The sequence below is a fragment of the Jaculus jaculus genome, chromosome 4, assembly GCF_020740685.1.
Source record: "Jaculus jaculus isolate mJacJac1 chromosome 4, mJacJac1.mat.Y.cur, whole genome shotgun sequence".
Lineage (NCBI taxonomy): Eukaryota > Metazoa > Chordata > Mammalia > Rodentia > Dipodidae > Jaculus > Jaculus jaculus.
The window spans coordinates 132,330,367-132,357,499 of record NC_059105.1 but is presented as its reverse complement, the minus strand read 5'-3'; the positions used below and the strand labels follow the sequence as shown (position 1 = coordinate 132,357,499).

Below are 27,133 nucleotides of genomic sequence, written 5' to 3'. Positions count from 1 at the left end.
TCTTATTATAGGCCTAATTATGCAGAGTTTCAATCTTGAGGCTTAAAATTTCCCTTGTAAAAGGAACAGTGCCATTCATTTCAACTTGGCTCATACCAGTGAATCAGTAAAATGCTTTTATTTTTTTTTGTGGCTTTTTGAGGTAGGGTCTTGCTCTAGCCCAGACTGACCTGGAATTCACTATGTGGTCTCAAAGTATCCTCAAACTCAAGGCAATCCTACCTCTGCCTTCTGAGTGATGGGATTAAAGGAGTGCACCACCATAACCAGCTGTATTTTATTTATTCATGTGAGAGTAAAGAGAGAGAGAGAGAGAGAGAAAGAGATAGGGAGTGATTGGGCATGCCAAGGTTTCCTGCTATTGCAGATGAACTCCAGATGCAAACACACCACTTTAAGTGGATAGCGGGGAATCGAACCAGGCCAGCAAGCTTTGCAAACAAGCACCTTTAACCTCTGAGTCATTCTCCCAGCCCTAAAATGTGTCCTTTCTTCTCTATTTTTATATTTATTTATTTATTTGAGAAAGGGAGAAAGAGGCAGAGAGAGAGTGGGAGAATGGGTGATCCAGGGCCTCCAGCCACTGCAGATGAACTCCAGACATATGCATCCCCTTGTGCATGTGGCTTACATGGGTCCTAGGGAATTGAACATGGGTCCTTAGGCTTTGCAGGCAAGTGCCTTAACCACAAAACCATCTCATCAGCCCTGCTTTTTTTTTGTTGTTGCTGTTAAAGCTTTAAAAAATGTATTTATTTATTTTCAAGGACAGAGAGAGAATGTGATACATGTGATATGTGCACAAGGGCGTCCAGCCACTGCAACAAACTCCAGACATGTGCCATTTTGCATATGGCTTTACATGGGTACTAGGGAATTGAACTGTGGCTCATTAGGCTTTGCAGGCAAATGCCTTAACTGCTAAGCCATCAGTGCAGCACCAAATGCTTTCCTAAGTAAAGAAAAAGCCAACCATTCTGATACTCTTTCATATCAACATACTTGAAAGTTAATGAAATATATATCCCTATATTTGTCATGAGTGCTATTCAATTACAGAAAAATAGAGAAGTTTTTCCTTTTGTTGTTTTAACATAGTTAAGGACTTAGAGAAGAGTTCTTAGTATATATTACCTGTACATGCTATATAGAGTATGTGTGTGTGTATATATATGCGTGTATATATCTCCTAGAAAGGACAAATGTTACAACCTTTTGTAATAGGTAAATGACTGATGGGCTGGGAAGATGGCTTAGTTGGTGCAGTGCTTACTGTGCAAGCATGTGGTCCTGAGTTCAGATACCTAGCACCCATATAAAAGCCACTCATGGTGGCACATGTCTGTAATCCCAGCACTGGGGAGATGGAGACAGGAGGATCCCTGGGGCTTGCTGGCTAGCTAATCTATCTTATTTAAAAATAAGCTGGACAGCGGTTGTGGAAGACACCTGATTCCAACCTCTGGCTTTCACACACACATGCATATATGTATGCACACCCACACATACTCAGGCGCCTGCACACATACACACGTGTATGCCACATGGATACATTACAGAAAGGTAAATGCCTGAATATGGGATTACCTTTGGTTTTCTGCTGTCAGTTTTATTATATTTGGCTTTATTATGTTTGAAGGTATTTTACAATTATGAAGTGACCTAATAGAAAACTATTTGATACTCGGTCAGTTGTTCTGTGTGTGTCATTTAGTACCTTATGCATTTGGTACCTCATGCTATTAGTTTTCAGGATCATAGTTAGCAAATATTTAATCAAGATGTTTGTGAGAGTTCCTCACTCAAATGTGAGGTTTTTATTTGTTTAGTGTTGGTTTTGGCAGTACCAGGTCGAACCTAGGAACTTGTGCATACTTCACAAACATGATGTTATTAAGCCTCTAGCAGAAAGTGTGTAAGTTGTTCAGTGTCATCTCCTGAACAGAAATTCATGTGATGCAGATAAGAACAATATTTTTTAGCAGTTTTTGGAATTTATATCATTGTAATACTTTTTTTTAGGTATGCCAAAAGGTTGAGGCCTCTGGGTTTGAATTTACCAACTTGGTTCTTTCAGTCTCCTTCCCACCACAGCTATCTGTAAGAGAGGTAAGGTCTTTTGCACACTTAAAGGTGTACGTGAAAGGCAGACTAGCAATTTATAAAGAAGGGTGGGGGAAGATGTAAAATGGGCATTGTGGTACATGCTTGTATTCTCAGTACTTGGGAGTTAGAGGCAGGATGATCAGGAGTTTGAGAGCAGTTTGCAAACAAGCTCCAGATTCATACTATCTGGTTTATGTGGGTTCTCGGGAATCAAACCTGGGTCCTTAGGCTTTGCAAGCAAGCACCTTAACCACTAAGCCATCTCTCCAGCCCTCCATCACTTTTTTTTTTTTATTTTTATTTGAGAGCGACAGACACACAGAGAAAGACAGAGAGAGGGAGAGAGAGAGAATGGGCACGCCAGGGCTTCCAGCCCCTGCAAACGAACTCCAGACACGTGCGCCCCCTTGTGCATCTGGCTAACGTGGGACCTGGGGAACCGAGCCTTGAACCGGGGTCCTTAGGCTTCAGAGGCAAGTGCTTAACCACTAAGCCATCTCTCCAGCCCCATCACTTTTTTTGAGTGGGCATGTTGATTAGTCACAAGTAGGTCAAAGATTGGAAAAATTCACCATTATACCACCAATGTTACATGTAGGCCAAAGGTTGAATTAAATATTGACCGAGTATTTTATATTTCAGATTGTAGAACATCTTCAGTGTTTTTCAGAGATATCAATACTTTGATTTTGTGTGTGTGTGTGTGTGTGTGTGTGTGTGTGTGTGTGTATGTCTGTCTATTTATATATATTTTTTGTTTTTTCAAGGTAACATCTCACCCATTGTTCTGTGATTTTGTACTACATTATTTATGTGAGGCAGTGTTCTTAATACTGACACTTATATTGGCGGGCGTGGTGTCACACACAGAACAGTGTTGAGGGTTGTTTCAGAAATTGCTAGAAATTTTGCTTTAGTCCCAAGCCAGAATTCATTGAGTGACTTTTTTTTTTAATGAATTTTAAGGCAGCACTCCAACAGTATTTTTTTCCTTTTGTGTTTGTGTATGAGTGTCTGTGCATGTGCATGCATGTATAGGTTGTGTGCATGCCATGATGTGGCATTGTTAAGGTCAGAGAACAACCTCTGGGTATTGATTCTCAACTTCCATCTTATTTGAGACAGGGTCTTAACTCTACTTCCAAAACTTATTTTGTGTGTGTGTAGTTCCCCATATGCTTGTCTATGCATGGGGTGGGGGGCGGAGGGACACTTAGCTATGGTGGTTGGACTGGAGCATTGGATATCCTGCTTCATTGCCTTGTTTTGAGCCACAGTCTCTTTACTAAGTCTGGAGCTTGTGGGGCTCTGATGATTCTTGGGTCTCTGTTCCTCTGCAGGACTAGTGTTATAGGCACATGTGGCCCTGCCCAGCTGTTTATGTGGGATCTGCAGATTTGAACTCTAGTGGTCCCAGGCCCTCTCATGTTCTCACTCTTGCATGGAAAGTGCACTTAACCACTGATCCATATTTCCAGCCCAAGATAAGGTCTCTCTCTTGTCAAACATTAGTTTTAAAATCAAGCCTTTTAATGTAATGCAGTCCTAAGATACACTGATTTGATACTTAACATATTGAGAAATGATAATAGGAAAATATTGTCTTTGTTTTCTATAATTAAACCATTATGTTTCTCAAAGAGAAAGAACAGAGAATTTTGTATGTACAGTAAAGCCATTGCAGTTCATAACATGCAGCGGTCTTGAATCTGAGCTGATATGCTTCAGGCAGCGTTCACTGGTGTTGAATGCAGTACCAAGTGCATGTTGTATGCTCAGAACCAATGCTGCAGTTAAGTGGTACAGTGCAACACAGGCAAGTGCTACCAGAAGCACTTCAGATTCATTACACATTTGATTGTGAATTAATTTTTGGCTGTTGCAACTTTATTATTATTTTTTAATATTTATTTGAGAGTGAGTGAGAGAGGAGAGGAAGAGAGCGAGTGAGCCCTAGGCCTTCTGGCACTGCATGTGAACTCCGGCGCATGTACCACTTTGTGCATCTGGCTGTATATGGGTGTTGGGGAATTGAACTTGGGCCATTGTGCTTAGCAGTCAAGCATCTTTAACCACTCAGCGATCTCTCTAGCCTCCTGTTGCAAGTTTAAAACCTTTTACTAGTGCATAATTTGTTTGCTGCCTCCTTTCCTCACATTTAGTTATGTGACCTTATATCAGGTGGTCATCCATGGTTTAAGAAGCTTGATACAGCTGGGTGTGGTGGCGCACGCCTTTAATCCCAACACTCGGGAGGCAGAGGTAGGAGGATTGCTGTGAGTTCAAGGCCAGATACAAAGTGAATTCCAGGTCAGCTTGGGCTACAGTGAGTCCTTACCTCAGAAATAAAAATAAAACCAAAAAAAAAAAAAAAAAAGGAAGAAGAAGGAGGTGGGAAGAAGAAAGGAGGAATAATAATAATATTAACAAGAAGAAACAGCAGCAGCTGGATACAAGTGGGTGTGGCTGAGACAGACACTGTGAGTTCAAGGCCAGACTGGGCTTCAGTGAGACCCTATTTTAAAAAAAGAAGAGGTCTGGAGAGATGGCTTAGTGGTTAAGGCACTTGCATGGAAAGTCTAAGGACCAGGGTTCAATTACCCAATACATATGTAGGCCAGATGCACAAGGTGGCACATGTGTCAAGGGTTCATTTGCAGTGGCTGGAGGCCCTAGCATACCCATTTTCTCTCTTTCTTTCTCTCTCAATCTCTCTCAAATAAAATATTTTTTTTTTAAAAAAAAGGAGGAAGAAGGAAAGAAGAAGGATTCTAGACACTTGATAGAAATCACAATTGACTAAAAGCCCATTATTTGTTAACTTTTATATTTGATCAGTTTCTTTTAGAATAGTGTTTCTTAAACTTTTTTACATGTATAAGACTCATTTGTAGCCAGGAGTAATAATTCCTGCCTATAATCCTTGCAGCCACAAGGGTGGAACAGGAAGATTGCCATAAATTTGAAGCCAGTTACAGAGTGAGACCCTGCTTCAAACAGACTGCCAAACAGACAAACAAGACTCATTTGTTCATTTGGAGAATTTCTCAATCATCATCCCCAGACATTTGGATATATTAGGCCAGGTAGTGATCAGGACTTGCAATTCTAACAAACTCACTTGTCCTGCTAGTGCTGCATAAACTATTATTCAGGTCCACACTTTGAGAAATAATCTAAGATTTGTATTCATCAGGGCTGGGGAGATATCTCCGTGGTTAAGGGCACTTACCACTTAGGGATGAAGACCTCTTGGCTAAAGACTGCCAAGTTTGACTCCCCACAATCCATGTAAAAGAAGGATTAGGTTTGAGATGGAAGAATGAGAGTGGAGGGAGGGAATTATCATGGTTTGTTGTCTAGATTTAGGAAAGCTGTTAATAAAATGTTAAAGGACTAGGTACTTCAGAGAAAACAAAATTCAGACTTGAATTCAAATGAAATGGTTCCATCCAGCAAGAGAGCAGTTAGAGGTGCTGGTGTGATGGCTAAGGGGGATAAAGCACTTACTACTCAAGCCTCAGTACCCGAATTTGATCCCCAGGCCCATGTAAAAAGCCAAGAGCTGTCAAGGGCTTCTGTAATCCCAACACGCTGATGTTGAGATGGGAAGCAGAGACAGAATTTCCCCCAGAACTTTCTGCAAGAGCTCATGAGAGCTCAGCAAAGAACAGCAGCATATCAAGATCAAAGAGAGAGAAACCCTGTCCCATGGTGAGGTGGGAAAGCCAAGTAGCACTCTGACCTCCACACACCTATTGTGACATATGCCCCCCCCCACATGCATATGGACACACACACACACACATATATGCACACAATTTTCATTTACAATTTCCATGATTGTAAACAATCTCCCATGGTAATGCCCTCCCTCTCCCCACTTTCTCCTTTTAAACTCCATTCTCCATCATATCCCCTCTCTCTCTCAAATAAGTCTCTCTTTTGTTTTGATGTCATGATCTTTTCCTCCTATTATGAAGGCCTTGTATAGGTAGTGTCAGGCCCTGTGAGGTCATTGATATCTGGGCCATTTTGTGTCTGGGGGGGTGGCACTTTGTAAGGAGTCCTACCCTTCCTTTGGCGCTTACATTCTTTCCACCACCTCACTTCCACAGACACTGAGCCTTGGAAGGTGTGGTAAGGCTGTTGCAGTGCTGAGCACGCCTGTCACTTCTTTGCAGCACTGTGATACCTTCTGAGTCATCCCAAGGTCACTGCCACCTGAAAAGAGAAGGTTCTGTACCAAAAATGAGAATAGCATTAATATATGGGTATGAACATTAAGAGAAGTGCTTACTGGACAGTTTGATAAGCATAGTATATACATTTAGCCAGATAGCAGCAGACATTATACCCCTAGGGCTCATGACTACCCCTGTTTTAAGTTTTCAGTATCAGAGATGTATTTCCTCCCATGGAGAGGGCCTCCAGTCCAATTAGAGGGCAGTTGGTTTCCACCATGACAGATGTGCCACTATTGCACCCGTTGGCTCATTTGGCCCGGCTGGCCAATTATAAGGCTTTCAGTGTCCACTGTTGAGTATCTTCACTGGTGGTATCTCTTTCTCCCATTGAACTACATGTAGAATGGCTTCTTCCAGCTTTCTGTCAGCTGGTCTACATGGAGGAGGTTATCAGCTCAGTTCCAGTAGGATTTCTCAGTGGCCTTGCAGCCCACGTATGTGGAGTCTTCAGCTGTAGGGTCTTACCATCTATTCCTGGTGGGAAACCAAGGGCCTCGGTAATGGCCTATAATGTTTTGGGGTCATCAGGGACCTCCCTGGCCAACAACTCACTGGAGGTATCCCATTCCTGGCACTGAAAATTTTCTAACAATGATCTATGGCTCCTGAGTGTTCCATTGTCTGAAACTGGAGGATTCCATTTGATTTATTTGCATCCTCTTAGATTTTGATTAGCCCTCCTTCTACCTTTCCTTGACTCAGTCTCTTCCCCGACCTCACTTTGGGACTTTTCATTGGTGAGATTTTCTATAGAGGTTTTTATTTCATTGACTGTGTTCTTCATTGCTAGTAATTCTGACTGGTTTTTCTTTATTATTTCTATTTCCTTATTTATATCTTGTATTGAACTCTTTATTTCATTAAATTGGTTTCCTGTGTCTTCTTTGATTTCCTCTTTCATTCCTCTGATTTCCTCTTTGACTTTTTTGAGCATATATATAATCATTCTTTTGAAATCTTTCTCAGGTATTTCCTCTAACTCATTGGAGTTAGAGGAATTGACCTCACTGGAGGTCTGATGCATTAATACTTTTTGGAGGATTTATATTGTCTTGATTTTTGGTGTTGCTTGTGTTATAACGTATATATTTTTGCATCTTGGATTTATTTAATGCTTAGAATTTCTAGTTAGCTACAGTATTATTAGATGTGTCAGTGAATCTGATGTTATATATCTTCAGTTTAGGAGCTTAGGGTGCTAGGTATGGCTCTTAAGACTCTCAGAGTATCTACAAAAGTGACCCTTGATGTTGGGTTTGCCTGCTATGAGAGTATTCGAGTAGGCTGAATGGAACAAAATACAGGCAGATTCTAAATTTTAACTACAATCAATGTACACATTCAATGAAAAACAGGCCAGAGTATTTATGCAAGAGTAGGTATTATAACAACCAGATCCTCTAACAAAGTCACAGTCACTTAGTGTGGGTGTTGCCCCACACCCTTAATCCTGTCAAGTAGGAGGTTAAGAGTTCTGTTCTGTTGAGGGTTCCATTTGTGACCACGTGAAACCCTTCCTTAATGAACATCAGAAGAGGAAACAAAGCCATTATAAATCAGGAAGCACCAAATAACAAGCCTAAAATATAGCCTATTTAAGAATGGCAAATCTGACCATCCATCAGATTTAACATATAATTTATCCTGATATGGAAGGTGCAATTAGCACTTCCGATCCATGCCTATATATCAGGCTTATTTGGTGGGTAGTGACCTGGTGTAATCTCGGTTACCTTTTGGTATGATTTTGGTCTCAGTAATACTGCACTCCTGCTTGGGTCCCTCTTTGTTGCACTGTGGGTTCAAGTTGGCTGGCTGTGTTGCTGGATCACTGCTTTGGTCGTTGGTGCTGGGTGCCGTGATCTCCCTTCCCCTCATCTCTAGTTCTTGCTGGTGTTTGTGCTGGTGGTGATCCTCTACCTCGTGATCTACTCCTCCTTTGGTTGCTGCGGTCCTACCTTCATGTTTCTTGAGTTTGTGAGGAGCTCCAGTGTGAGTGGAAAATCCCCTCACCTGGCCTTTCATGAGGCTCAAGCTGAACCTTGTAGCTGTGGCCCCATGGACCTGGTGCCGCTGCTGCTGGAGCCTCTTCTGTGTGCCTATGTGGGCTCTAGACATTCTGGATCTCTCCTACTTCCCTGCTGCCATTTGTAATTTCTTATACACCTCACTTTTTAGTAGAAGAGTGTTTTTTTTTTTTTTTGGTTTTTCTCCCCTAGGCTTCTTTGGCATGCTTCCTACATTGCCATCTACACATACACAATTTTAAAAGTATACTTAGGGGAAAAACATATCCTAATAAAAAAGAAAGGGGAATTTGGGTATGGTGTTTTAGATCTGCAATCTCAGCACTTGGGAGGTTGAGGCAGAAGGATTGACATGAATCTGAGGCCAGCATGGTATATTTGAGTACCAGGCCAATCAGGGCTACATTTTAAGAGCCTATCCTAATAATAATTTAAAATAAAATGAAGTGTGTCCCCCAGTTGGAATGGTTAACATCAAGAAAACAAATGGACAAATGACAACAAATGCTGATGAGAATGTAGGGAAAGGGGAACACTTGTTTACTGTTGGTTGGGAGGGTTTGGTGCAGTTGCTATGGAAATTAGTTTGGAGGTTTCTCAAGCTAACATAGAGCTGGAGGGATGGCTTAGTGGTTATGGTGTTTGCCTGTGAAGCCTAGTGTTGCAGTCCAGTTCGCATTGCTGGTAGAAATCATCCAACCAAGAGTAGCTTCTGGGAAAAAGAGATTTATTTTGGCTTATAGGCTCGAGGGGAAGCTCCATGATGGCAGGGGAAAACGATGGCATGAGCAGAGGGTGGACATCACCCCCTAGCCAACAGAAGGTGGACCACTGCAACAGGAGGGTGTGCCAAACACTGGCATGGGGAAACTGGCTATAAAGCCCATAAGCCCGCCTCCAACAAAACACTCCCTCCAGGAGGGCTTAATTCCCAAATATCCATCAGCTGGGAACCTAGCATTCAGAACACCTAAGTTTATGGGGGACACCTGAATCAAACCACCACACCTAGGGACTGATGTTTGATCTCTTTCCAGATTCCACGTAAATCAGACACACAAAGGTGAGACAAGTGCAAGGTCACACAAGCCCATTAGGTGGCGCAAGCATCTGGAGTTCAATTGCAGTGGTTGTGGCCCTGGCATGCCAGTTCTCTCTCCCTCTCTCTCTTGCTCTCTCTAAAAAAAAAAATTTAAAAAGCTAAAATATAATTATCCAATAACTCAGTTATACAAGTCTTAGGCATATGCCCATAGGACTCTATGTCCTTCCACAGAGATGCTTGCTTATTTATATTTAGTGCTACTGTATTCACACTAGCTATAAAGTATAATTAACCTGGGTAACCTAGATGTCTGTCAACTTATGACTGGATAATGAAAATGTGGTTCATATACACAATGAAATTTTATTCAGCTATAAAGAAACATAAAGTTGTGAAATTTGTGGGAAAATGGATAAAACTGGAAAAAATTATATTAAATGAGGTAACCCATGTTCAGAAAAATAAAAATTGTGTGTTCATCCATCTACCTGTTTTTCCTTGTGACATAGTCTTATAATGAAGTCTCTTAATGATTCCTGGAGCTTGCTGTTTGGAGCCTCAGCAATTCTCTAGATTCCATCCACCCACAGGTCTGGGGTTACAAATGTGCCTGGCCACATGTAGCTGTTTCTGTGTGGGTTCTGAAGATTCAAAATCAGGCTGTCTTAGTCCCTCATGCTTGTACAGGAAGCACACTTAACTGCTGAGCTCAGAAAATTATTTTAGCTGGGCATTGTGGTGCACACCTTTAATCCCAGCACTTGGGAGGCAGAGGTAGGTGGATCACTGTGAGGCCAGACTAAGAGTACATAGTGAATTCCACATCAACCTGGGCTAGAAAGCGAGACTCTACCTTGGAAAACCAAAAACAAAACAAAAAGTTATTTTAAAAAGTGGGGTGCGTGCTGGTATCATTCAGGAGGGTGAAGCGATCATGAGTTCAATGCAAGCCTGTGCTTACGTGGCAAGACCATGTCTCAAAGAAAAGAAGAAATTGAAAATATATTTACATATGTAAATACACACATTTATTTGACATTTTGTTTTAGAAAATTTCCAAAGTAGCATATGTAGGCTGATGAACTCCTGTGTAAACTGTTGCCTAAATCAAACAATCTGGTTTTTTTTAAAAAGATTTTTGTTTATTTATTTATTAGAGAGATAGACAGAGGGAGAATGGCTGTGCCAGGGCCTCCAGCCACTGCAAACAAATTCCAGTTGCATGCAGCACCATGTGCATATGGCTTACATTGGTTTTGGGTAATCAAACCTGTGACCTTAGACTTCACAGACAAGCATCTTAACTGCTGAGCCATTTCTCCAGTCCCAAACAATCTAGCTTTTACAAAGTTAAAATGAACTAAAGGAAAGTTGGAGACAAGTTAGTACAGATTTCAAAAAAGAAACTGAGATTTGTTAGAATAGCAACTGTTAAACTAAAGCCACTAATAAACAAAAGCTTGCAAGAATTGCTAAAGAATATTTGGTATACTTAAAGTTAGGTTTAGAGCCAGATGAAGCTGGAGAACTGATGGTGTACTGCATAGAAAAAAAGTACTCTGATGTTGGTCAGGGGATGATGTCCACCCTCTGGTCATGCCATCGTTTTCCCCTGCCATCATGGAGCTTCCCCTCAAGCCTGTAACCCTAAATAAACCTGTTTTTCCCACAAAAAAAAAAGAAAAGAAAAGAAAAAAGCACTCTGAAACCTTACTTTGCTTCTGTTCCTTCTGTCAAGAATAGTGTGATTTTCCTTCCAGAAAAGGTACAATGATCATTTTTAGTGCCATGAAAAGACACTTTTCTAGGGTTTATTATTGAAACTTGGGTGGATTACATTCCGGGATGAAGTCAGAAAGAACTTGCAGCTGTCCATGATCTTTGAGAGCTTTTAAAAGGTAACAGATTTTCTAAATGACTGGGCACAGTTAAAGTGTGCACTCCACTTTTCCAAAGATGAACAGTCTGTTCTGCAAAGTGCCATCTGCTGACCTTGACCCTGAAACTCTAGCAAGATTTCTGACCAGATTGTGAGCGCTGAGTGTAAGGTTGCCAACACAGAAGAGGTTTGCTAAGAGCAAATCATATCTACATTATTTCTTCCTCTTACAGACTGGCAGAACTGGTAGAACATGGAGATATAGTGGCACCAGCTGACTAGAGTTGAGGAGGTCATTTGACTAGGCCTGTTTCTTATAACTTCCTCAGAATGGCAGGAAACACAGGTGGGACCTTCTTTCTCCAGTGGAGTTTCACATGTCATTAATTTTACTCTTTTTCTTCCTCAAACAAGGCCTGCAGATGAAGCATGTAAAACTTTTTTTTTTCTTCTTCAAGTTAGAGTCTCATTCCATCCCAGGCTGACCTGGAATTCACAATGTAGCCTCAGGGTGGCCTCCAACCCAAAGCAGTCCTCCTACCTCTGCCTCCCGAATGCTGAGATTGAAGGTGTGTGCCACCACGCCCGGCTTTTGAGACATGTGAAACTCCATTGGGGCTAGGTGTTAAATATACTTAAGCCATAATCTATAGAGGTAGGACCTAGGAGCTCTTTGATTTCTGCATAGCTTGAAATTCAAGAATCATTGAATTGTGGAAGCTTTCTGTTGTGTTGCGGGGCTTGTTCCTACTCTGTTCTGTCCATAATTTTTAGCAGTAATGACATGATGAGAAATCTCACACAGGGTTGAAAATGTAGCAGTTAAATTGTTACAGTTAATACTCAAAAGATCTTAAGAACTGGAAACTCCAACAAGATTAAATTTAACAGAAATAAATGTAAATTCTATTTTAAAATATTTATGTGAGAGAGAAAGTGGCAGATAGAGAGAGAATGTCAGGGCCTCCAGCCACTAACGAACTCGACACATTTGCCACCTTGTGTATTTGGCTTACATGGGTCCTGGGGAATGGAACCTGTGTCCTTTAGTTTTTAGCATTCAAGTGCCTTAACTGCTAAGCCATCTCTCCAGCCCAAATATAAATTCTTGAGTTTAAAAAACAACTCTCGCTGGGCATGGTGGCGCATACCTTTAATCTCAGTACTCGGAAGGCAGAGGTAGGAGGATCGAGGATCAGTGTGAGTTCAAGGCCACCCTGAGACTAAATAGTGAATTCCAGGTCAGCCTAGGCTGGAGTGAGACCCTACCTAGAAAAACTAAAAAAATAAGAAAATAAGAATAAAAACAAAACAAAACAAAAAACACAACTCTCAAGTAAAGGATGAGACAGAAGTGGCTTAGAATCTGTGTTTATGCAGAAGTCTCAGGAATTTTAGGTTAAAATTAGTAAGACCACAGGATAATTTGACAATAAGTAGGGATACAATATATATAACCTGTTTGGATGTTAGTTCAGATACTAGAAATATAATATATTCAGAATTCTCAACTGCTATTTTTACTGTTGTTCAAGATGTCTTTCCAAATTTAGAGTTATCATTGTATGAGACCTTCTTAAAGAGGATGGTTAGGATTACTGAAGGTCCATTTGCACCCATTTCAAGCAAGTTACAACAAGCCTTGGGATTTAGCAACTAGGAGATACTTTAAAAAATTAGGAAGGTCGAGTATAGTATAGAAAAGTTTACTTGTATTAATTGTTCCATCGAAAGAGAAATATTGGATATGTTTGCATGGAGAGGAAGCATTATCATATGTAGCCCTTTATATCTGCAGTCATTCTTTATGAATTGTCCTGCTTCCTTATCTTGGGGCACTGTCACAGGGCCATGTATCTCCTTATCTCCAACAGGCTAGGCAGGACTGGCTCATGTTGTTCAGCCTGCCTTGGGCCCAAGGGAGGAGCCAAACAGGGTTTCACATGCCTATGCCCATTGCTAAACTTAGCTCCTTAAATCTGACAGGCTCTGAGCTCTTGTTATAACTATTAACTCTCCATTTGCCACACATTTGCCTGCTGCAAGGCCCTGGGCTGGTGAACAATTGCTGTACTGCATTTTCCTTGCAGGAGACAAATAGTATTCTGGGGAAAACTGGCTCAACACAAATCTCGCTGCATTTGCTTTCAGGAAGCCTGGGTAGATCTCACTGCCTGCTAACCCTTTGAAAATCCCTCTGAGTGTTTTAAGCGCCTGATGAATCCAATTCATATGGGTTGTAGTTACTTTCTTGTTGCTGGGGCAAAACATTTGACCACAAGCAGCCATGAGGGAAAACGATATAAACCCTTGAGGCTTACAGTTTGGTGGGTTTTTGCTTTGTTTTGTTTTTGTTTGCTCATCCTTTTTTTTTTTTTTTTTCAGACAGAGTCTCCTCACTCATTACAGAGCTTTGGCAGTTTCATTAGTCCCAGCATTTCTACAGTCTCTGCTCTCACAGGACTGAGGTTAAGATGTGTGGGGATCAAACTTTGCTGTCTCAGGCTCCCTTGGGTCTTCATGTTTGCTGCAGGAAGCTCTCTTAACTGCTCTCTAGCCCTGCTTTTTTGGTGGGGTTGCTGTATTCATGATTGATTTATCTGAACTGCCACACTAAAAGTACTGTGGAATGAATATACCAGACTTAGGCTAATAGTAGGCTAATGGGAAAAGCCTTAAGTCTTGTTAATTCTTAGGTTTATCTTTATAGTTGAGTCCAGTAGAGGGCAATATTGTTCTGTCATCAGTTTGGTTTACTAGTCCCCCCTCATGGATAGATAGTACATGGAAACATTTTGCTTACCCTATTTAAATGGATTATACTAAGTGTTTCTTTGATTATATGAAACTCCCTACTCTTTTTTTTTCTCAATTGTTATTAACATTTTCCATGATTATAAAAAATATCTCATGGTAGGGCTAGAGAGATGGCTTAGCAGTTAAGCACTTACCTGTGAAGCCTAAGGATCCTGGTTCAAGGCTCATTTCCCCAGGACCCACGTTAGCCAGATGCACAAGGGGGCGCATGCATCTGGAGTTCGTTTGCAGTGGCTGGAAGCCCTGGCACGCCCATTCCGTATCTGTCTGTCTGTCTCTTTCTCTCCCTCTCTCTCTCTGTCACTTTCAAATACATAAATAAAAATGAATAAAAAAAATATTTTAAAAAATATCTCATGGTAATACCCTCCCCCCTACTTTCCCCTTTGAAATTCCATCATATCCCCTCCCCATCTCAATCAGTCTCTCTTTTATTTTGATATCATGGTCTTTTCCTCCTCTTATGATGGTCTTGTGTAAGTAGTGTCAGGCACTATGAGGTCATGGATATCCAGGCCATTTTATTTCTGGAGGGAGCACGTTGTAAGGAGTCCTACCCTTCACATTCTTTCCGCCGCCTCTTCTGCATTAGAGCTTGAGCCTTGGAAGGTGTGATCGAGATGTTAGTTAGTACTCCAGTCACTTCTTTCCAGTACTATGATACCTTTTGAGTCATCCCAAGGTCACTGTCATCTGAAAAGAGAAGATTCTCTACCCAAAGTGAGAGTAGCATTAATATAAAGGTATAAATATTAAGAGAAGTGCTTACTGGGCAGTTTGATAAGCTTAGTATATACCTCCCTACTCTTAAAGGGCAGTATGATATTGTTGGAGCTTTGTCAAAATGTTTTCATTGCATTTTATAGCTCCATGCTTTTTACTAAGTCCTACAAATTAAACATGGCTTTAGAAAAGTAGCTAAGAATAAAAGTACCAATTCAGTGGCAGCATTTTTTTTTTAAATTTCTATTCATTTTTCACTTATTTACTTATTTTGAGAGAGAGGGAAAGGCAGATAGAGAGAATGGGAGCTCCAGGGTCTCCAACCATTGGAAATGAACTCCAGATGTATGTGCCACCTTGTGCATCTGACTTATGTGGTTACTGGGGAATTGAACCTGGGTCCTTAGGCTTCGCAGGCAAGTACCTTAAACTTCTTTGGAAGGGTGGGAATGGGGAATGTGGAAAAGGGGAGGTTAGATTTGGAGAGTGCAGGTATGCCCTATGTGGTAATACCACACTGAACCTTATCAATACATAAAATTAATGTTAATATGATATGTACTAATTGAGCCTAATACCAAGTTATAGAAAAGACACATTTCCCCATGTGTTTATTAAAAATATCATATATTCTGAATTATGTATTTGCTTTTACTTTCTTTGTTTTTTTTTTTACTTTTTTTATTTTTCATTTTTTGAGGTAGGGTCTCACACTAGTCCAGGCTGACCTGGAATTCACTCTTGTTGTCTCAGGGTGGCCTTGAACTCATGGTGATCCTCCTACCTCTGCCTCCCTTGAACTCACGGCGATCCTCCTACCTCTGCCTCCCGAGTGCTGGGATTAAAGGCGTGTGCCACCACGCCTGGCTGCTTTTACTTTCTTTAATGAAGCAAAAGTATAGGTACTACTTTTGTTGTGAAAGTCTAGTTTCTCCTGTAATAGATGTTCTAATCTTGTAAGTGTATTTCTAAATAAATGTAGGCACAGTGTAGATCAACCCACTTATTATAACACCATCCAGATAACACTAAGGAAGAACAAGGAAGAGAAGGACCAAAAAAAGTTATATTTAGCATAAGTTCCATGTCAAAATGGCTCTCAGAATGCCTGTAATTTTATTCTATCTTAGTCTGGAGATATGGCTCAGACGTTAAGGCAGTTTCCTGCAAAGCCTACCGACCTGAGTGTAATTCCCCAGTACCTGTGTAGAGCCTGATGCACAAAGTAGTGCACGCATCTGGAGTCTGCAGCAGCCAGGTGCCCTGGCATGCACATTCTCTGTCTCTCTTCTCTCTCTCTCTGTGCTTGCAAATAAGTAGATAAAATATTTTAAAAAATTATTCTCAGCCCAAAGATAGACTGGTTCTGGTTGTTTTTTTATTGCTATGAGCCGCATAATAATGAAGCAAAGGCTCTAGAGATACAGTGGATTAAAAAAAATACATTTCTGCTCCAAAGCTCAGGGAACATGAAAGGGAGGAGAAAGAATTTAAAGAGGAGGAGGATGGGTTGGAGTTCTATGGAATGCTGTTATATGGACAGCATTTTTTTCTTTGTTTGGATAAAGGAGGTGCACATGAAGTCCCAGCCCTCTCTGAGGAGTTACTGGCAGTTAATGGTTGCTGGGGGAGGGGAATAATTTTCTTCAGTGGTGTAGCCACTGTTAATTTGCCCATTCTTAGGTAAATAATCCCCCACCCATGCTTGTTGCAAACAATCATAATTAAACTTGATGGGTCACAAAAGCAAAGAGGAAAGAAGACAGATAGAAAGGGAGAAGAAGAAGGAGGGAAGAAAGAAGAAAGCGAGGGAGGGAGGGAGGGAGGGGTGGAAATGAATTCCACCTATGTACTGGGCTTGAAATCTCATCAGAAAGCAGTCCATATAACAGTCATACATACCACTGTTGCACTGGTGGGTTGCCTGGTAGGTTGCTAGTGTAACTTTCAGTCTCCACAGTTGAGTAAAATGATGTCATAGCTCCTTCTGGTGCTATGAAAGCTAGACAGCAGGGAGGAAGCTTCCAGCTCCATCCCAGCTTGATTTCTCTGTTTTACCATCAACGTGTGCAGGGTATTATAGGGTCTTACCGTCTATTTCTGGTGGGCAACCAGGGCAGTCAATAGCAATGGCAATAGCCTACTTTGACTTAAGGACTTCAGGGTCCTTTGTGGCCAACAACTCATAGGGAGTTATTCTACCTCTGGCACTGGGATTTTTATTGAGTAATCTTAGGGCTTCTGGGAGTGGCTTTTTTCATCTACTCAGGATATCTCTATTCAAATTATTGTTATTTTTTAAAGCTTTTGTATATGTATATATTGTATGTTGAGCATATTCCTCTTTATGCCCCTAGTAGTTATCTGACAAAAAAATTGATTAGTATGAGCTGTTTGAATTAGGTTATTAATCTGTTCTATTTCTTGCAATATACCATTAGTTATTTACCTTTGTTTATTGGTATTCAACAGGTATAAATTTCTAATTCTTTTTTGGGGGGGGTTGTTTTTATTTTTATAGAGGCAGGGTCTCACTCTAGCACAGGCTGACCTGGATCTCACTCTGCAGTCCCAGGCTAACCTCAAAATCACAGTGTTCCTCCTACCTCTGTTTCCCAAGTACTGGGATTAAAGGTGTGCACCACCATGCATAGCAAATTTCTATTTGTTGTTGTTGTTGTTTGTTTATCAAGGTAGGGCCTCAGTGTAGCCCAGGGTGACCTATAATTTACTATGTAGTCTCAGAGTGGCCTCGAACTCACAGAGATTCTCTTACCTCTGCCTCACAAGTACTGGAATTAAAGGAATGTGCAATCACATTCAGCTAAATTTTTTAAAAAAATATTTTGGGCCAGAGAGATGGCTTAGTGGTTAAGGTGCATGCCTGTGAAGCCTAAGGACCCAGGTTTGATTCTCCAGGTCCCATGTAAGCCAGATGCACATGGTGGTGCATGGGTCTGGAATTCGTTTGTAGTGGCTAGAGGCCCTGGAATACCCATTCTCACTCACTCACTCACTTACTCTCTGTCTATCTCTAATAAATAAATAAAAATAAATCTTTAAAAAATATTTTAAAAATATTTATTTATTTGAGAGAGGGAGAGAATGGACATGCCAGGGCTCCCAGCCAGTGCAGATGAACTCCAGATGCATGTGCCACCTTGTGCATCTGGTTTATGTGAGTATTAGGGCATCAAACTGAGGTCTCTTGACTTTGCAGGCAAGTGCTTTAAGCACTAAGCCATCTCTCCAGCACCCAGCTAAATTTTTAATTTTTATAGAACTTTTCATCTAACAAAAAATTCTCTACATTCAGTTCTCTGTTTAGGTTTTTCAGTTGTTTTATATTCTTAGGTGTTTGTGAGTGCATATGTTTTTAAAATATGTAAGTTATTTATTTATTTATGAGAGAAAGGGAGGAGGGAGAGAGGGAACTAGAGGGTGCACCAGGGCCTCTTGCCACTGCAAACGAACTCCAGACACCTGTGTCACTTTATGTGTCTGACTTTATGTGGGCATTGGAGAATCAAACCCAGGACATCAGGCTTTGCAACCGAGCACCTTTTAGCAGTGAGCCATCTTTCCAGCTCACTGTGTTTTTAAAATACTTATTTATTTGTGTGTGTGTGTGTGGGGGGGTTGTTTTGTGTATGTATGAGCATGCCTGGGTTCTCTAGCTACTGTAAAGGAACTCTATATGCATGTACTACTTTGTGTCTGGCTTTCTGTAGGTGCTGGAGAAGGAATTGAACCTGGACCAGCAGGCTTTGCAGGCAAGCACCTTTAACCACCGAGCCATCTTCCCAGTTCCTGTTTTAATTTTGGTGGAATTTTAATGAGATTTTTATTTTTCTATAACATTTTCTTTCTTTTTTTTAAAAAAATAATATTTTGTTTATTTATTTGAGACAGAGAGAAAAATGGGCATGCTAGGGCCTCTAGCTGTTACATATGAATTCCAGACACCTGCTACATTGTGCATCTGGCTTTACATGGGTCCTGGAAAAGTGAACCTGAGTCCTTTGGTTTTTCAGGCAAGTGCCTTAACCACTAAGCCATGTTACCAGCCCCCTATTTTTTTTTTTTTTTGGAGGTAAGTTGTTCTCACTCTAGCCCAGGCTGACCTGGAATTCACTATGTATGTAGTCTAGAGTGGCCTTGAACTCATGACAATCCTCCTACCTCTGCCTCCCAAGTGCTGGGATTAAAAGTGTGCACCACCATGCCTAGCTCTTTTTTTCTTTTCTTTTCTTTTTTTGGTTTTTCACCTGCTACCTTGTGCATCTGGCTCTACTCGGAAAAAGCAAACAAACATCAAACAAATAAAGTTGTAGTTTTTTTTTTTGTTTGTTTGTTTGGTTTTTCAAGGTAGAGTCTCACTCTAGTCCAGGCTGACCTGGAATTCACTATGGAGTCTCAGGGTGGCCTTGAACTCACAGCGATCCTCCTACCTCTGCCTCCCGAGTGCTGGGATTAAAGGTGTGCACCACCACGCTTGGCTTTAAAGTTATAGTTTCAATTGCCAGTTAAATCTTTTAATATAATATTCCATTGTGCATTGTATACAAGTACATATACTGATACATGAGTGTATGCATCTTTGTTTTTGCATACTTATTGTGTGTCTTGTATGTTATGAGCAGAGGTGCAATTGAAAGGAAGTGCTGGCCTACTTGGTATTTGGGGTCTTCCCTGTGGTTGTGACCTTTAGATGACAGGTCTGCATGGAAGGCATAGTTTTCTAGCCTGGGCTGGAAGAGTTGGGCACTTCTCCAGAGAAGTTGCCTTGTCTTATGATGGTTGTGCTAGAATTCTTAAAACCACCTTTGTGCCCACAGAAGGAATTCAGAAACCTCCTAGTACAAAGGCCTGGCCACTGTGATCAGTGAGGGTCCTGCTTCTCTAAAATCAAATTCAGGGAAATATATTTGCACTCCTCAGCCATACTCATATGTCAGCAGATGTTCCTTTATCTCACTGATGGTTTTGACTCTGGCGTTACCTTAATTCAGTTGCTGATTTACCTCATTATATGACAGAAAAACCAGACTGAGCCTGTTGTCACTGTAGATGACCTCCCTGATCCAAACACCCTCTCCCTGCTCTACCTCTTCCATCCATTGGTAGAATTTGCTGTTGAGGTTATATCCAACCAAATCCTTTGAGCTAAGCAAGCAGCAGCAATTATAATTTTGGAAGGCACAGTGGAAATTCTTAAAACCCAGCACTGAAATAGCCATTCTGGAATCTGGGTTAATAGAACTGTACAACCTGATTTGGTCCTATAGATTGATTCTGTCTCTGCTAATCTGCCCTTGCTTTTCTTCTCTTGTCTTGTTCTAAAAGACAGTGATTAACTTTTTTAAAAAAAATTATTATTTGAGGGCTGGAGAGATGGCTTAGCGGTTAAGCGCTTGCCTGTGAAGCCTGAGGACCCCGGTTCGAGGCTCAGTTCCCCAGGTCCCACATTAGCCAGATGCACAAGGGGGCGCACGCATCTGGAGTTCGTTTGCAGAGGCTGGAAGCCCTGGCGCGCCCATTCTCTCTCTCTCCCTCTATCTGTCTTTCTCTCTGTGTCTGTTGCTCTCAAATAAATAAATAAAAAAAATAAAAAAAACAAAAAATTATTATTTGATAGAGAGACAGAGAGAAAGAAGCAGACACAGAGAGAGAGTGAGCGTAGGTGCACTAGGTCCTCCTGCCACTGAAAATGAATTCCAGACACATGTACCGCTTTGTTCATTTGGCTTTACATGGGTACTGGAAATCGAACCCAGGCTGCCAGGCTTACAAGCAAGTGCCTTTAACCACTGACCACTTCTCCAGCCTCTTAACTTCTTAAAAATTATTTTATTTTTATTTATTTACTTATTTATTTGAAAGAGAGAGAGAGAATGGGCACACTAGGACTTTCAGCCACTGCAAAGAACTCCAGACACATGTGCTACCTTGTGCCTCTGGTTTACATGGGTCCTGGGGATTTGAACTTGGGTCCTTTGGCTTTGCAGGCAAGTACCTTAACCATTAAGCTATCTCTCTAGCTCCCCCTTTTTTTGAGGAAGGGTCTCACCACACCTGGCTTTTTCTTACATTCTTTCCACCTCTCTTCTGCACTGTTCCCTGAGCTGTAAAGGGCATGTTTTAAGTCTCCTTTAGTGTTGAGCTCTCAGCAGCCTGTGATTTTCTGCTTTGAATAGTTTTGAATCTCCTCAGTGTCTACCACCATCCACTGGAAGAGAGTCTCAGGCTAGCCTTGAGACCAGCACTCATATTTAATCCTCCACTTCTTCTGTAGTATTTCCTAAACCACTGAGCATGATAGAAATGACTTATCTTGTGCTAGGCAGTTGACTTTTCTTTCTTGTCATTCTAATGGGTCTTGGGTCACCCCAGTATTTGCTGCCACCCGTAAAACAATGACGATGACAACAACAACAACAACAAAAAACAATTCTTGAGCATGGAACAAAGGGCATAAACATAGACATTTAGAAGATTTTTTTGATGGGTGTAACCTCTGCTTTTAGCCAAAGAAGAGTGGAAGCTTCCTTTTAGGGCCTATGACCTTCCAAGCAATAGGCTTCTGACTTTATACTCAGTACCAGGCCTAGCTTGCCTCCCATTGAGCAGGCCTCATATCCAATCAGAGAGCAGTTGATTACCCCCATAGCCTATTATATGTGTGCATCTTGCCTAGCTGGTTGATTTTTTTTTTTTTTTTCATTTTTCAAGGTAGAGTTTCCCAGGCTGCCTTGGCATTCACTATGTAGTCTCAGATGGATGGCCTCCAACTCACAGTGATCTCCTACCTCTGCCTCCTGAGTGCTAGGATTAAAGGCATGTGCCACCATGCCCAGCATGATTTTATGATGACTTTTATCCCCAGAAGCTCACATAATGCTTTCCAGCCATATGAGAGCTAGCCAGCAAGGAGGTTGCTTCCATCTCAGTCCCAGCTTGATTTCTTGGTGTCCTGCTGATGTAAGATTTTGAGATTCAAGGGGCTCCAGGCCTGTGAACCCAAACTTTTAGATTCTTAGCCATTTTAACAAGAAATTAAGAAAATGGACTTTGAGAAGGGTAAATTATAAGGTCTATTTTAGGTGGAATTGGTATTCAGGGGAAGGCTAGAAAGACTAAGGCCAAATGGAATTCCCCTCCTTGCCTAGCTGGAAAAGGTGAGAGGACATGAGAAGATCGCCTTCACAGAGAAGTCTCCTGGGAAAATGGTAAAAGCCTCTGGCTCATTTACACACACACACACACACACACACACACACACACACACACACACACGTGAAGCATGACAGCACAAGCCCTTCACCTTTACATAGGAGAAAGCTAAAAGCTTAGGTTGTAAAGAGCCCAGATGTTAGAGAAAGATCATACTGTAACAGAGGGAGAAAGCATCTATAAACAAAATACCAAGCAAGGTAGGAAGCAAGTGGGAGTTATAACTGAGAGGTGTGAGTTAATCCCTGTCAAGTTGACGTCTTTGTGGAATTTGGTGTGGCTCTTGATTTTCTTTCATAACTGTTTTAATTTTGATTATTGTTTTTCTCCCTCTTGTCACTTCTTGAGTATATTCATTATTCTCTTTAATGCAAAATATTCATGTGGTATTCTCTGTAGGGGTGGTTTAGTGGTGGTTGTAGTTACCTTCTCATTGCTGGGTCAAAGCACCAGACCCAAAAGCAGTTAGAGGAAGAAAGGGTTTATTTTGACTTGCAGACTTGAGGGGTAATTCCTTGATGGCAGGTGAAAACATGGCATGAGCAGAGGCTGGACATCACCTCTGCCATAGTAGGTGGACAACAGAAACAGGAGGGTGTGCCCAAGCAGTGGCTAGGGGAGGCTGGCCCCCTATAACACACCTCCAATAAGGTTCCATTCCCAAATTGCCATCAGCTGGAGAACTTGCATTCAGAACACATGAGTTTATGGGGGGCACCTGAATCAAACTACTACAGAGCTCATGTAGTCATAAAGTTGGCTTTTATCATGGAAAAAATTTTTCTTCACCTTCTGTTATGAAGGACAATTTTGTTGGGTATCATTGTATTGGCAGCTGTGATTTTTCAAATTTCAAATACTGTACCCCAAGCCTTTCTGGCATTTAGTGTTTCCACTGAAAGATCAGATGTAACTCTGATTGGCTTACCTTTGTAAGTGATGAGCTGTTTTTCTCTTGAAACTTAGTACTGTGTGTTTTCTGTTTAAGGTTTTAATTATAATAATACATGGAGAATTTTTTCTCTGTTTTGTGTCCTGTACACTGCTTCTTCCTGGATGGGCCTCTCTTTTTTAAGATTTGGAAATTTTTCTTCTATAATTTTGTTGAAGATTTTTTTATGCCCTTGGCCTGTAATTCTTTCCCTTCTTGTATGTTTGCAGTTGCAAATGGAAGCTTGTCCACTTTTAGGTGGGTGCTGAGAGTTGGTCCCAGACATACTGGCTTTGAAGCACCTTCAATGGTTAAGCCATTTCTCCAGCCTCTGTTTTTTTTTTTTTTTGTTAAGATTTTTATTTTTATTTACTTATTAGAGATAGAGAGAGAGAGAGAGAGAGAGATTGAGAATGAGCATGCCAGGGCTTTAGCCACTGCAAACGAATACCAGATGCATGTGCTACCATGTGCATCTGGCTTATGTGGGACCTGGAGAATCAGACCTGGGTCCTTAGGCTTCATAGGGTGCACCTTAACAGCTAAGCCATCTCTTCAGCTCTGATGGATTTTTAAAATATATTTAACTTACTTACTTATTTGAGAGCGAGAAAGGTGGGGAGAAAGAGAGAGAGAGAATGGGTGCGCCAGAGCCTCTAGCTACTACAAACAAACACCAGATGCATGTGCCCCTTATGCATCTGGCTTTTGTGGGTCCTAGAGAGTTGAACCGGGATTCTTAGGCTTTTCAGGCAAATGCCTTAACTGCTAAGCCATCTCCTCTCCAGCCCCCTGGTGGGTTTTTAAATATGGCCAAGAAATTTCTTCATCAGAAGTGTTACTCAGATTTAGTATGTTCTAGTCTTTTCATGTCAGATCAGTGTGGAAACTTTGGGGAAAAGAAGAAGTAGGATTGAGGTAGCACAGTGGTGGAGGTGAAAAGATGGTTGTCCAAGACTTTCTTCTCAGCTCTGTCATTGGCCTGACAGTGCTTATAGGAGAGCGCTCTCCTGTCCTCCTGTACCTTCTTTCTCCTACCATGCCTGAGACTCAAGGTGGTGAGACAGATGATGAAGCCACAGCAGGCTGTAGTGACAGAGAACAGAAGAAGGAAATCTAAGCAGTCGCCTTGGGTGGGAAGAAGGAAGAGTTTTTCTCATTACCAAGGTTCCCAACTGGCTATTTGTATGTAAGAAAACACATGTAAATGCATATATTTATGTGTGTTGGTAGAACATGTGTGAGAGGAGGTACTTTTTTGTTGTTGTTGTTTTGGTTTTTCGAGGTGGGGTCTAGCCCAGGCTGACCTGGAAATACACTATGTAGTCTCTGGGTGGCCTTGAGCTCACAGCAATCTTCCTACCTCTGCCTCCCAAGTGCTGGGATTAAAGGTGTGCGACACCACGCACGGCTAGAGGAGGTACTTTTTATACTTACAGATCTACACACATGTTGGGAAAAACATACCTTATTCTTGTTCTAAATAAATAGAGGAGATGTGTACCATTCAAAAGACTAGAGTTTGGGCTGGGGTGATGGCACAGTTATTAAGAACACTTGTCATTTATGCATTAAGAGTGCTTGCTGCTTGATCATGAGGGCCTGGAGGGTTGAAGGCCACCCGAGTTCAACTCTTCAGAACCTACTTAAAAAGCTGGTTGTGGTTACATGTGTCTGTAACCCTAGTCCATGGTGGAGCAGAGACCAGAGACTTCCTGGGGCCTACTCACTGAAATCTGAAATTCTAGGTTGAGAGAGACTTAGGCTTACGGGAGCATGTGTATCACTGAAGGGCATCTGAAATTTTCTGGCCTCCACACACACGTGTGCATCTACACACACAAGTATATATACTACACTTAATATACTACATTATACATTTTGTACATGTACACACATGCAAAACAGTGTTTAGAATTTGAATTGCATTGGTAGTAGTTTAAAAACGCAACATCATGTTGGTTTGCAAATCTTGCCAGCCTATGCCCTTGTTACCTCTTAAAATCACTGCTCCACTTCATCTGCAGCAAGTTTGCCACAGTATATTTGTTGCTTGAGCCAGTAGCTTACCAAGTGCATTCATTTTGCTTAGATCTAATCTTCCTCCTATAATTCCCAACCAGAGTGAGCATTCAAGACAAATGATCATGCCACTCCACTGCTTAAAATCCTTTTGTGGCACTTTAGTGTAATGTCTGAACCTCATTTATTTACTTATTTATTTATTTATTCTTTTGGTTTTTTGACGTAGGGTTTCATTTTAGCCCAGGCTGACCTAGAATTCACTATGTAGTCTCAGGGTGGCCTCAAACTCATGTGATCCTCCCACCTCTGCTTCCCAAGTGCTGGAATTAAAGGCGTGCACCACCACGCCCGGCTGAACCTCTTTTAAAAAAATTGTTTATTTATTTGAGAGCGAGAGAGAGGGGATGGGTGCATCAGGGCCTCTTGCCACTATAGACAAACTCCACTGATGCACCACTTGGTGCACCTGGCTTTATGTGGGTACTGGGGAGTTGAATCCAGGTGTCAGTTTTGAAAACAAACACCTGTAACCACTGAGCCATTACCAGTCCATATATATATATAATTCTTAATGTGAGCATAGTGGTCCTGTGAGCCAAGTTCTAGTTTCCTGCTTTGCATTCCTACCATACACCTTTAGCTTTTTAGGGATCACTAGGTTATAGCTCTCAGAGCCTTCCTAGCAATCTGTGACCTTTATACCTTTGGGTTTCCTCTATTTGGACTGTACTTTCCCCGTTTCTTTACTAAGCTTTTTGTTTGTTTGTTTTTAGGTTTTTTGGTTTTCAGGCTGACCTGTAGTCTCAGGGTAGCCTTGAACTCTTGAACTCACGGTGATCCTCCTACCTTTGCCTCCCAGGTGCTGGGATTAAAGGTTTGTGCCACCATGCCTGGCTCCCCAGTTGTTCTAAGTTACTGCTTCCTCCAGGCTCAGATTGTGTGTTAAAACTGAGCTAAGGTGCCCCCCTCCCCCCAAATATGACCCTGCCACAGCTACCACCACTCTATATATTAATTATTTTCATTAATGTTATTATTAATACTAGTAATGCTTGTTATCGTTTTACTTCCTTTTTATCTCTTATATTATGAGTTTACTCATGGACAGAGTCTTTTCTTTCTCTCTGCATCTTAGTAAAGATCTCACCACATAGGAGGTACCTTTAAAATAATGAAGTGTTGAGCTGGGTGTGGTGCTGCATGGCTTTAATCCCAGCACTTGGGAGGCAGAGGTAGGAGGATCTCTGTGAGTCTGTGGCCACTCAGACTACATAGTGAATTCTAAAGTGAAACCCTACCTTGAAAAAACAAAACAAAAAGCTGGGGGCATGGTGGTGCAAGCCTTTAGTCGCAGCTCTGGGGAGGCAAAGGTAGAATGATCACAATGAGTTTGAGACCACCCTGAAATTACATAGTGAATTCCAGGTCAGCCTGGGCTAGAGCAAAACTCTACCTTGAAGAAAACAAACAAACAAACAAACAACAACAACCCAAAACCAAAAAACGGAAGCGTTGAGTCCTTTCAGATACTAAGGCCCAGACAAATAAGCCATCCTGCAAGTTTATTCAGAAGCACATTGCCTACCTTCTGTATGAGTTTATTTCTTTCTTTCAGGAATTACAGACAAAGATATGTAAGGGACAGATAGGAAACAAAAATAAGAAAGGTGAGCTGGTCATGTTCCCTCTTTTTCTGTAACATGCACCTTCTCAAGTTACTTTCCCTGTGTGTGACAAGGAAGCTTTGTGGCACAAGTAGTCCTCCTCTTCCTATTACAAGACCACGTAAGGAAAACAACAGTATGAAAACGGTGATATTATGAAAGATCCAAAGATCATATGTATCTTTTCTGTGCTGACAAAAGACTGTAAATGCATGAACATAGCATTTGTGTTACATCTTCAGTCTTTGAGTTTAATGTCTTGATCTGACTTCTAATTTCATCTCTAGTTACTGAACCCTACCTTCATTTATGATTATATATATGCTCTCAGATCTTCAACTTTATTGAATTAGGGTCTCCAACATGCCATTAAATGCCTCCCCAAAGCTGTCTTTCCTTTCTGCAAGCTTAGCTTGAGTCAGTTTGTGGCCCACTG

At 41.3% G+C, this 27,133-nt stretch overlaps 1 protein-coding gene across 4 annotated transcripts in view; it reads left to right on the top strand.

The window, feature by feature from the left end:
• Window positions 1-27,133, top strand: part of Pus10 (pseudouridine synthase 10) — a 99,415-nt gene that overhangs the window by 9,192 nt on the left and 63,090 nt on the right. For 3 of the 4 annotated variants that reach the window (XM_004665522.2, XM_045147586.1, XM_045147588.1), the window contains exon 4: window positions 2,023-2,109. The exons of the other annotated variant lie outside the window; for it this stretch is intronic. In XM_004665522.2, coding sequence (XP_004665579.1) covers window positions 2,023-2,109 — 87 coding nt within the window. The remainder of the gene's footprint in view (window positions 1-2,022; window positions 2,110-27,133) is intronic. 4 annotated transcript variants of the gene reach the window in all.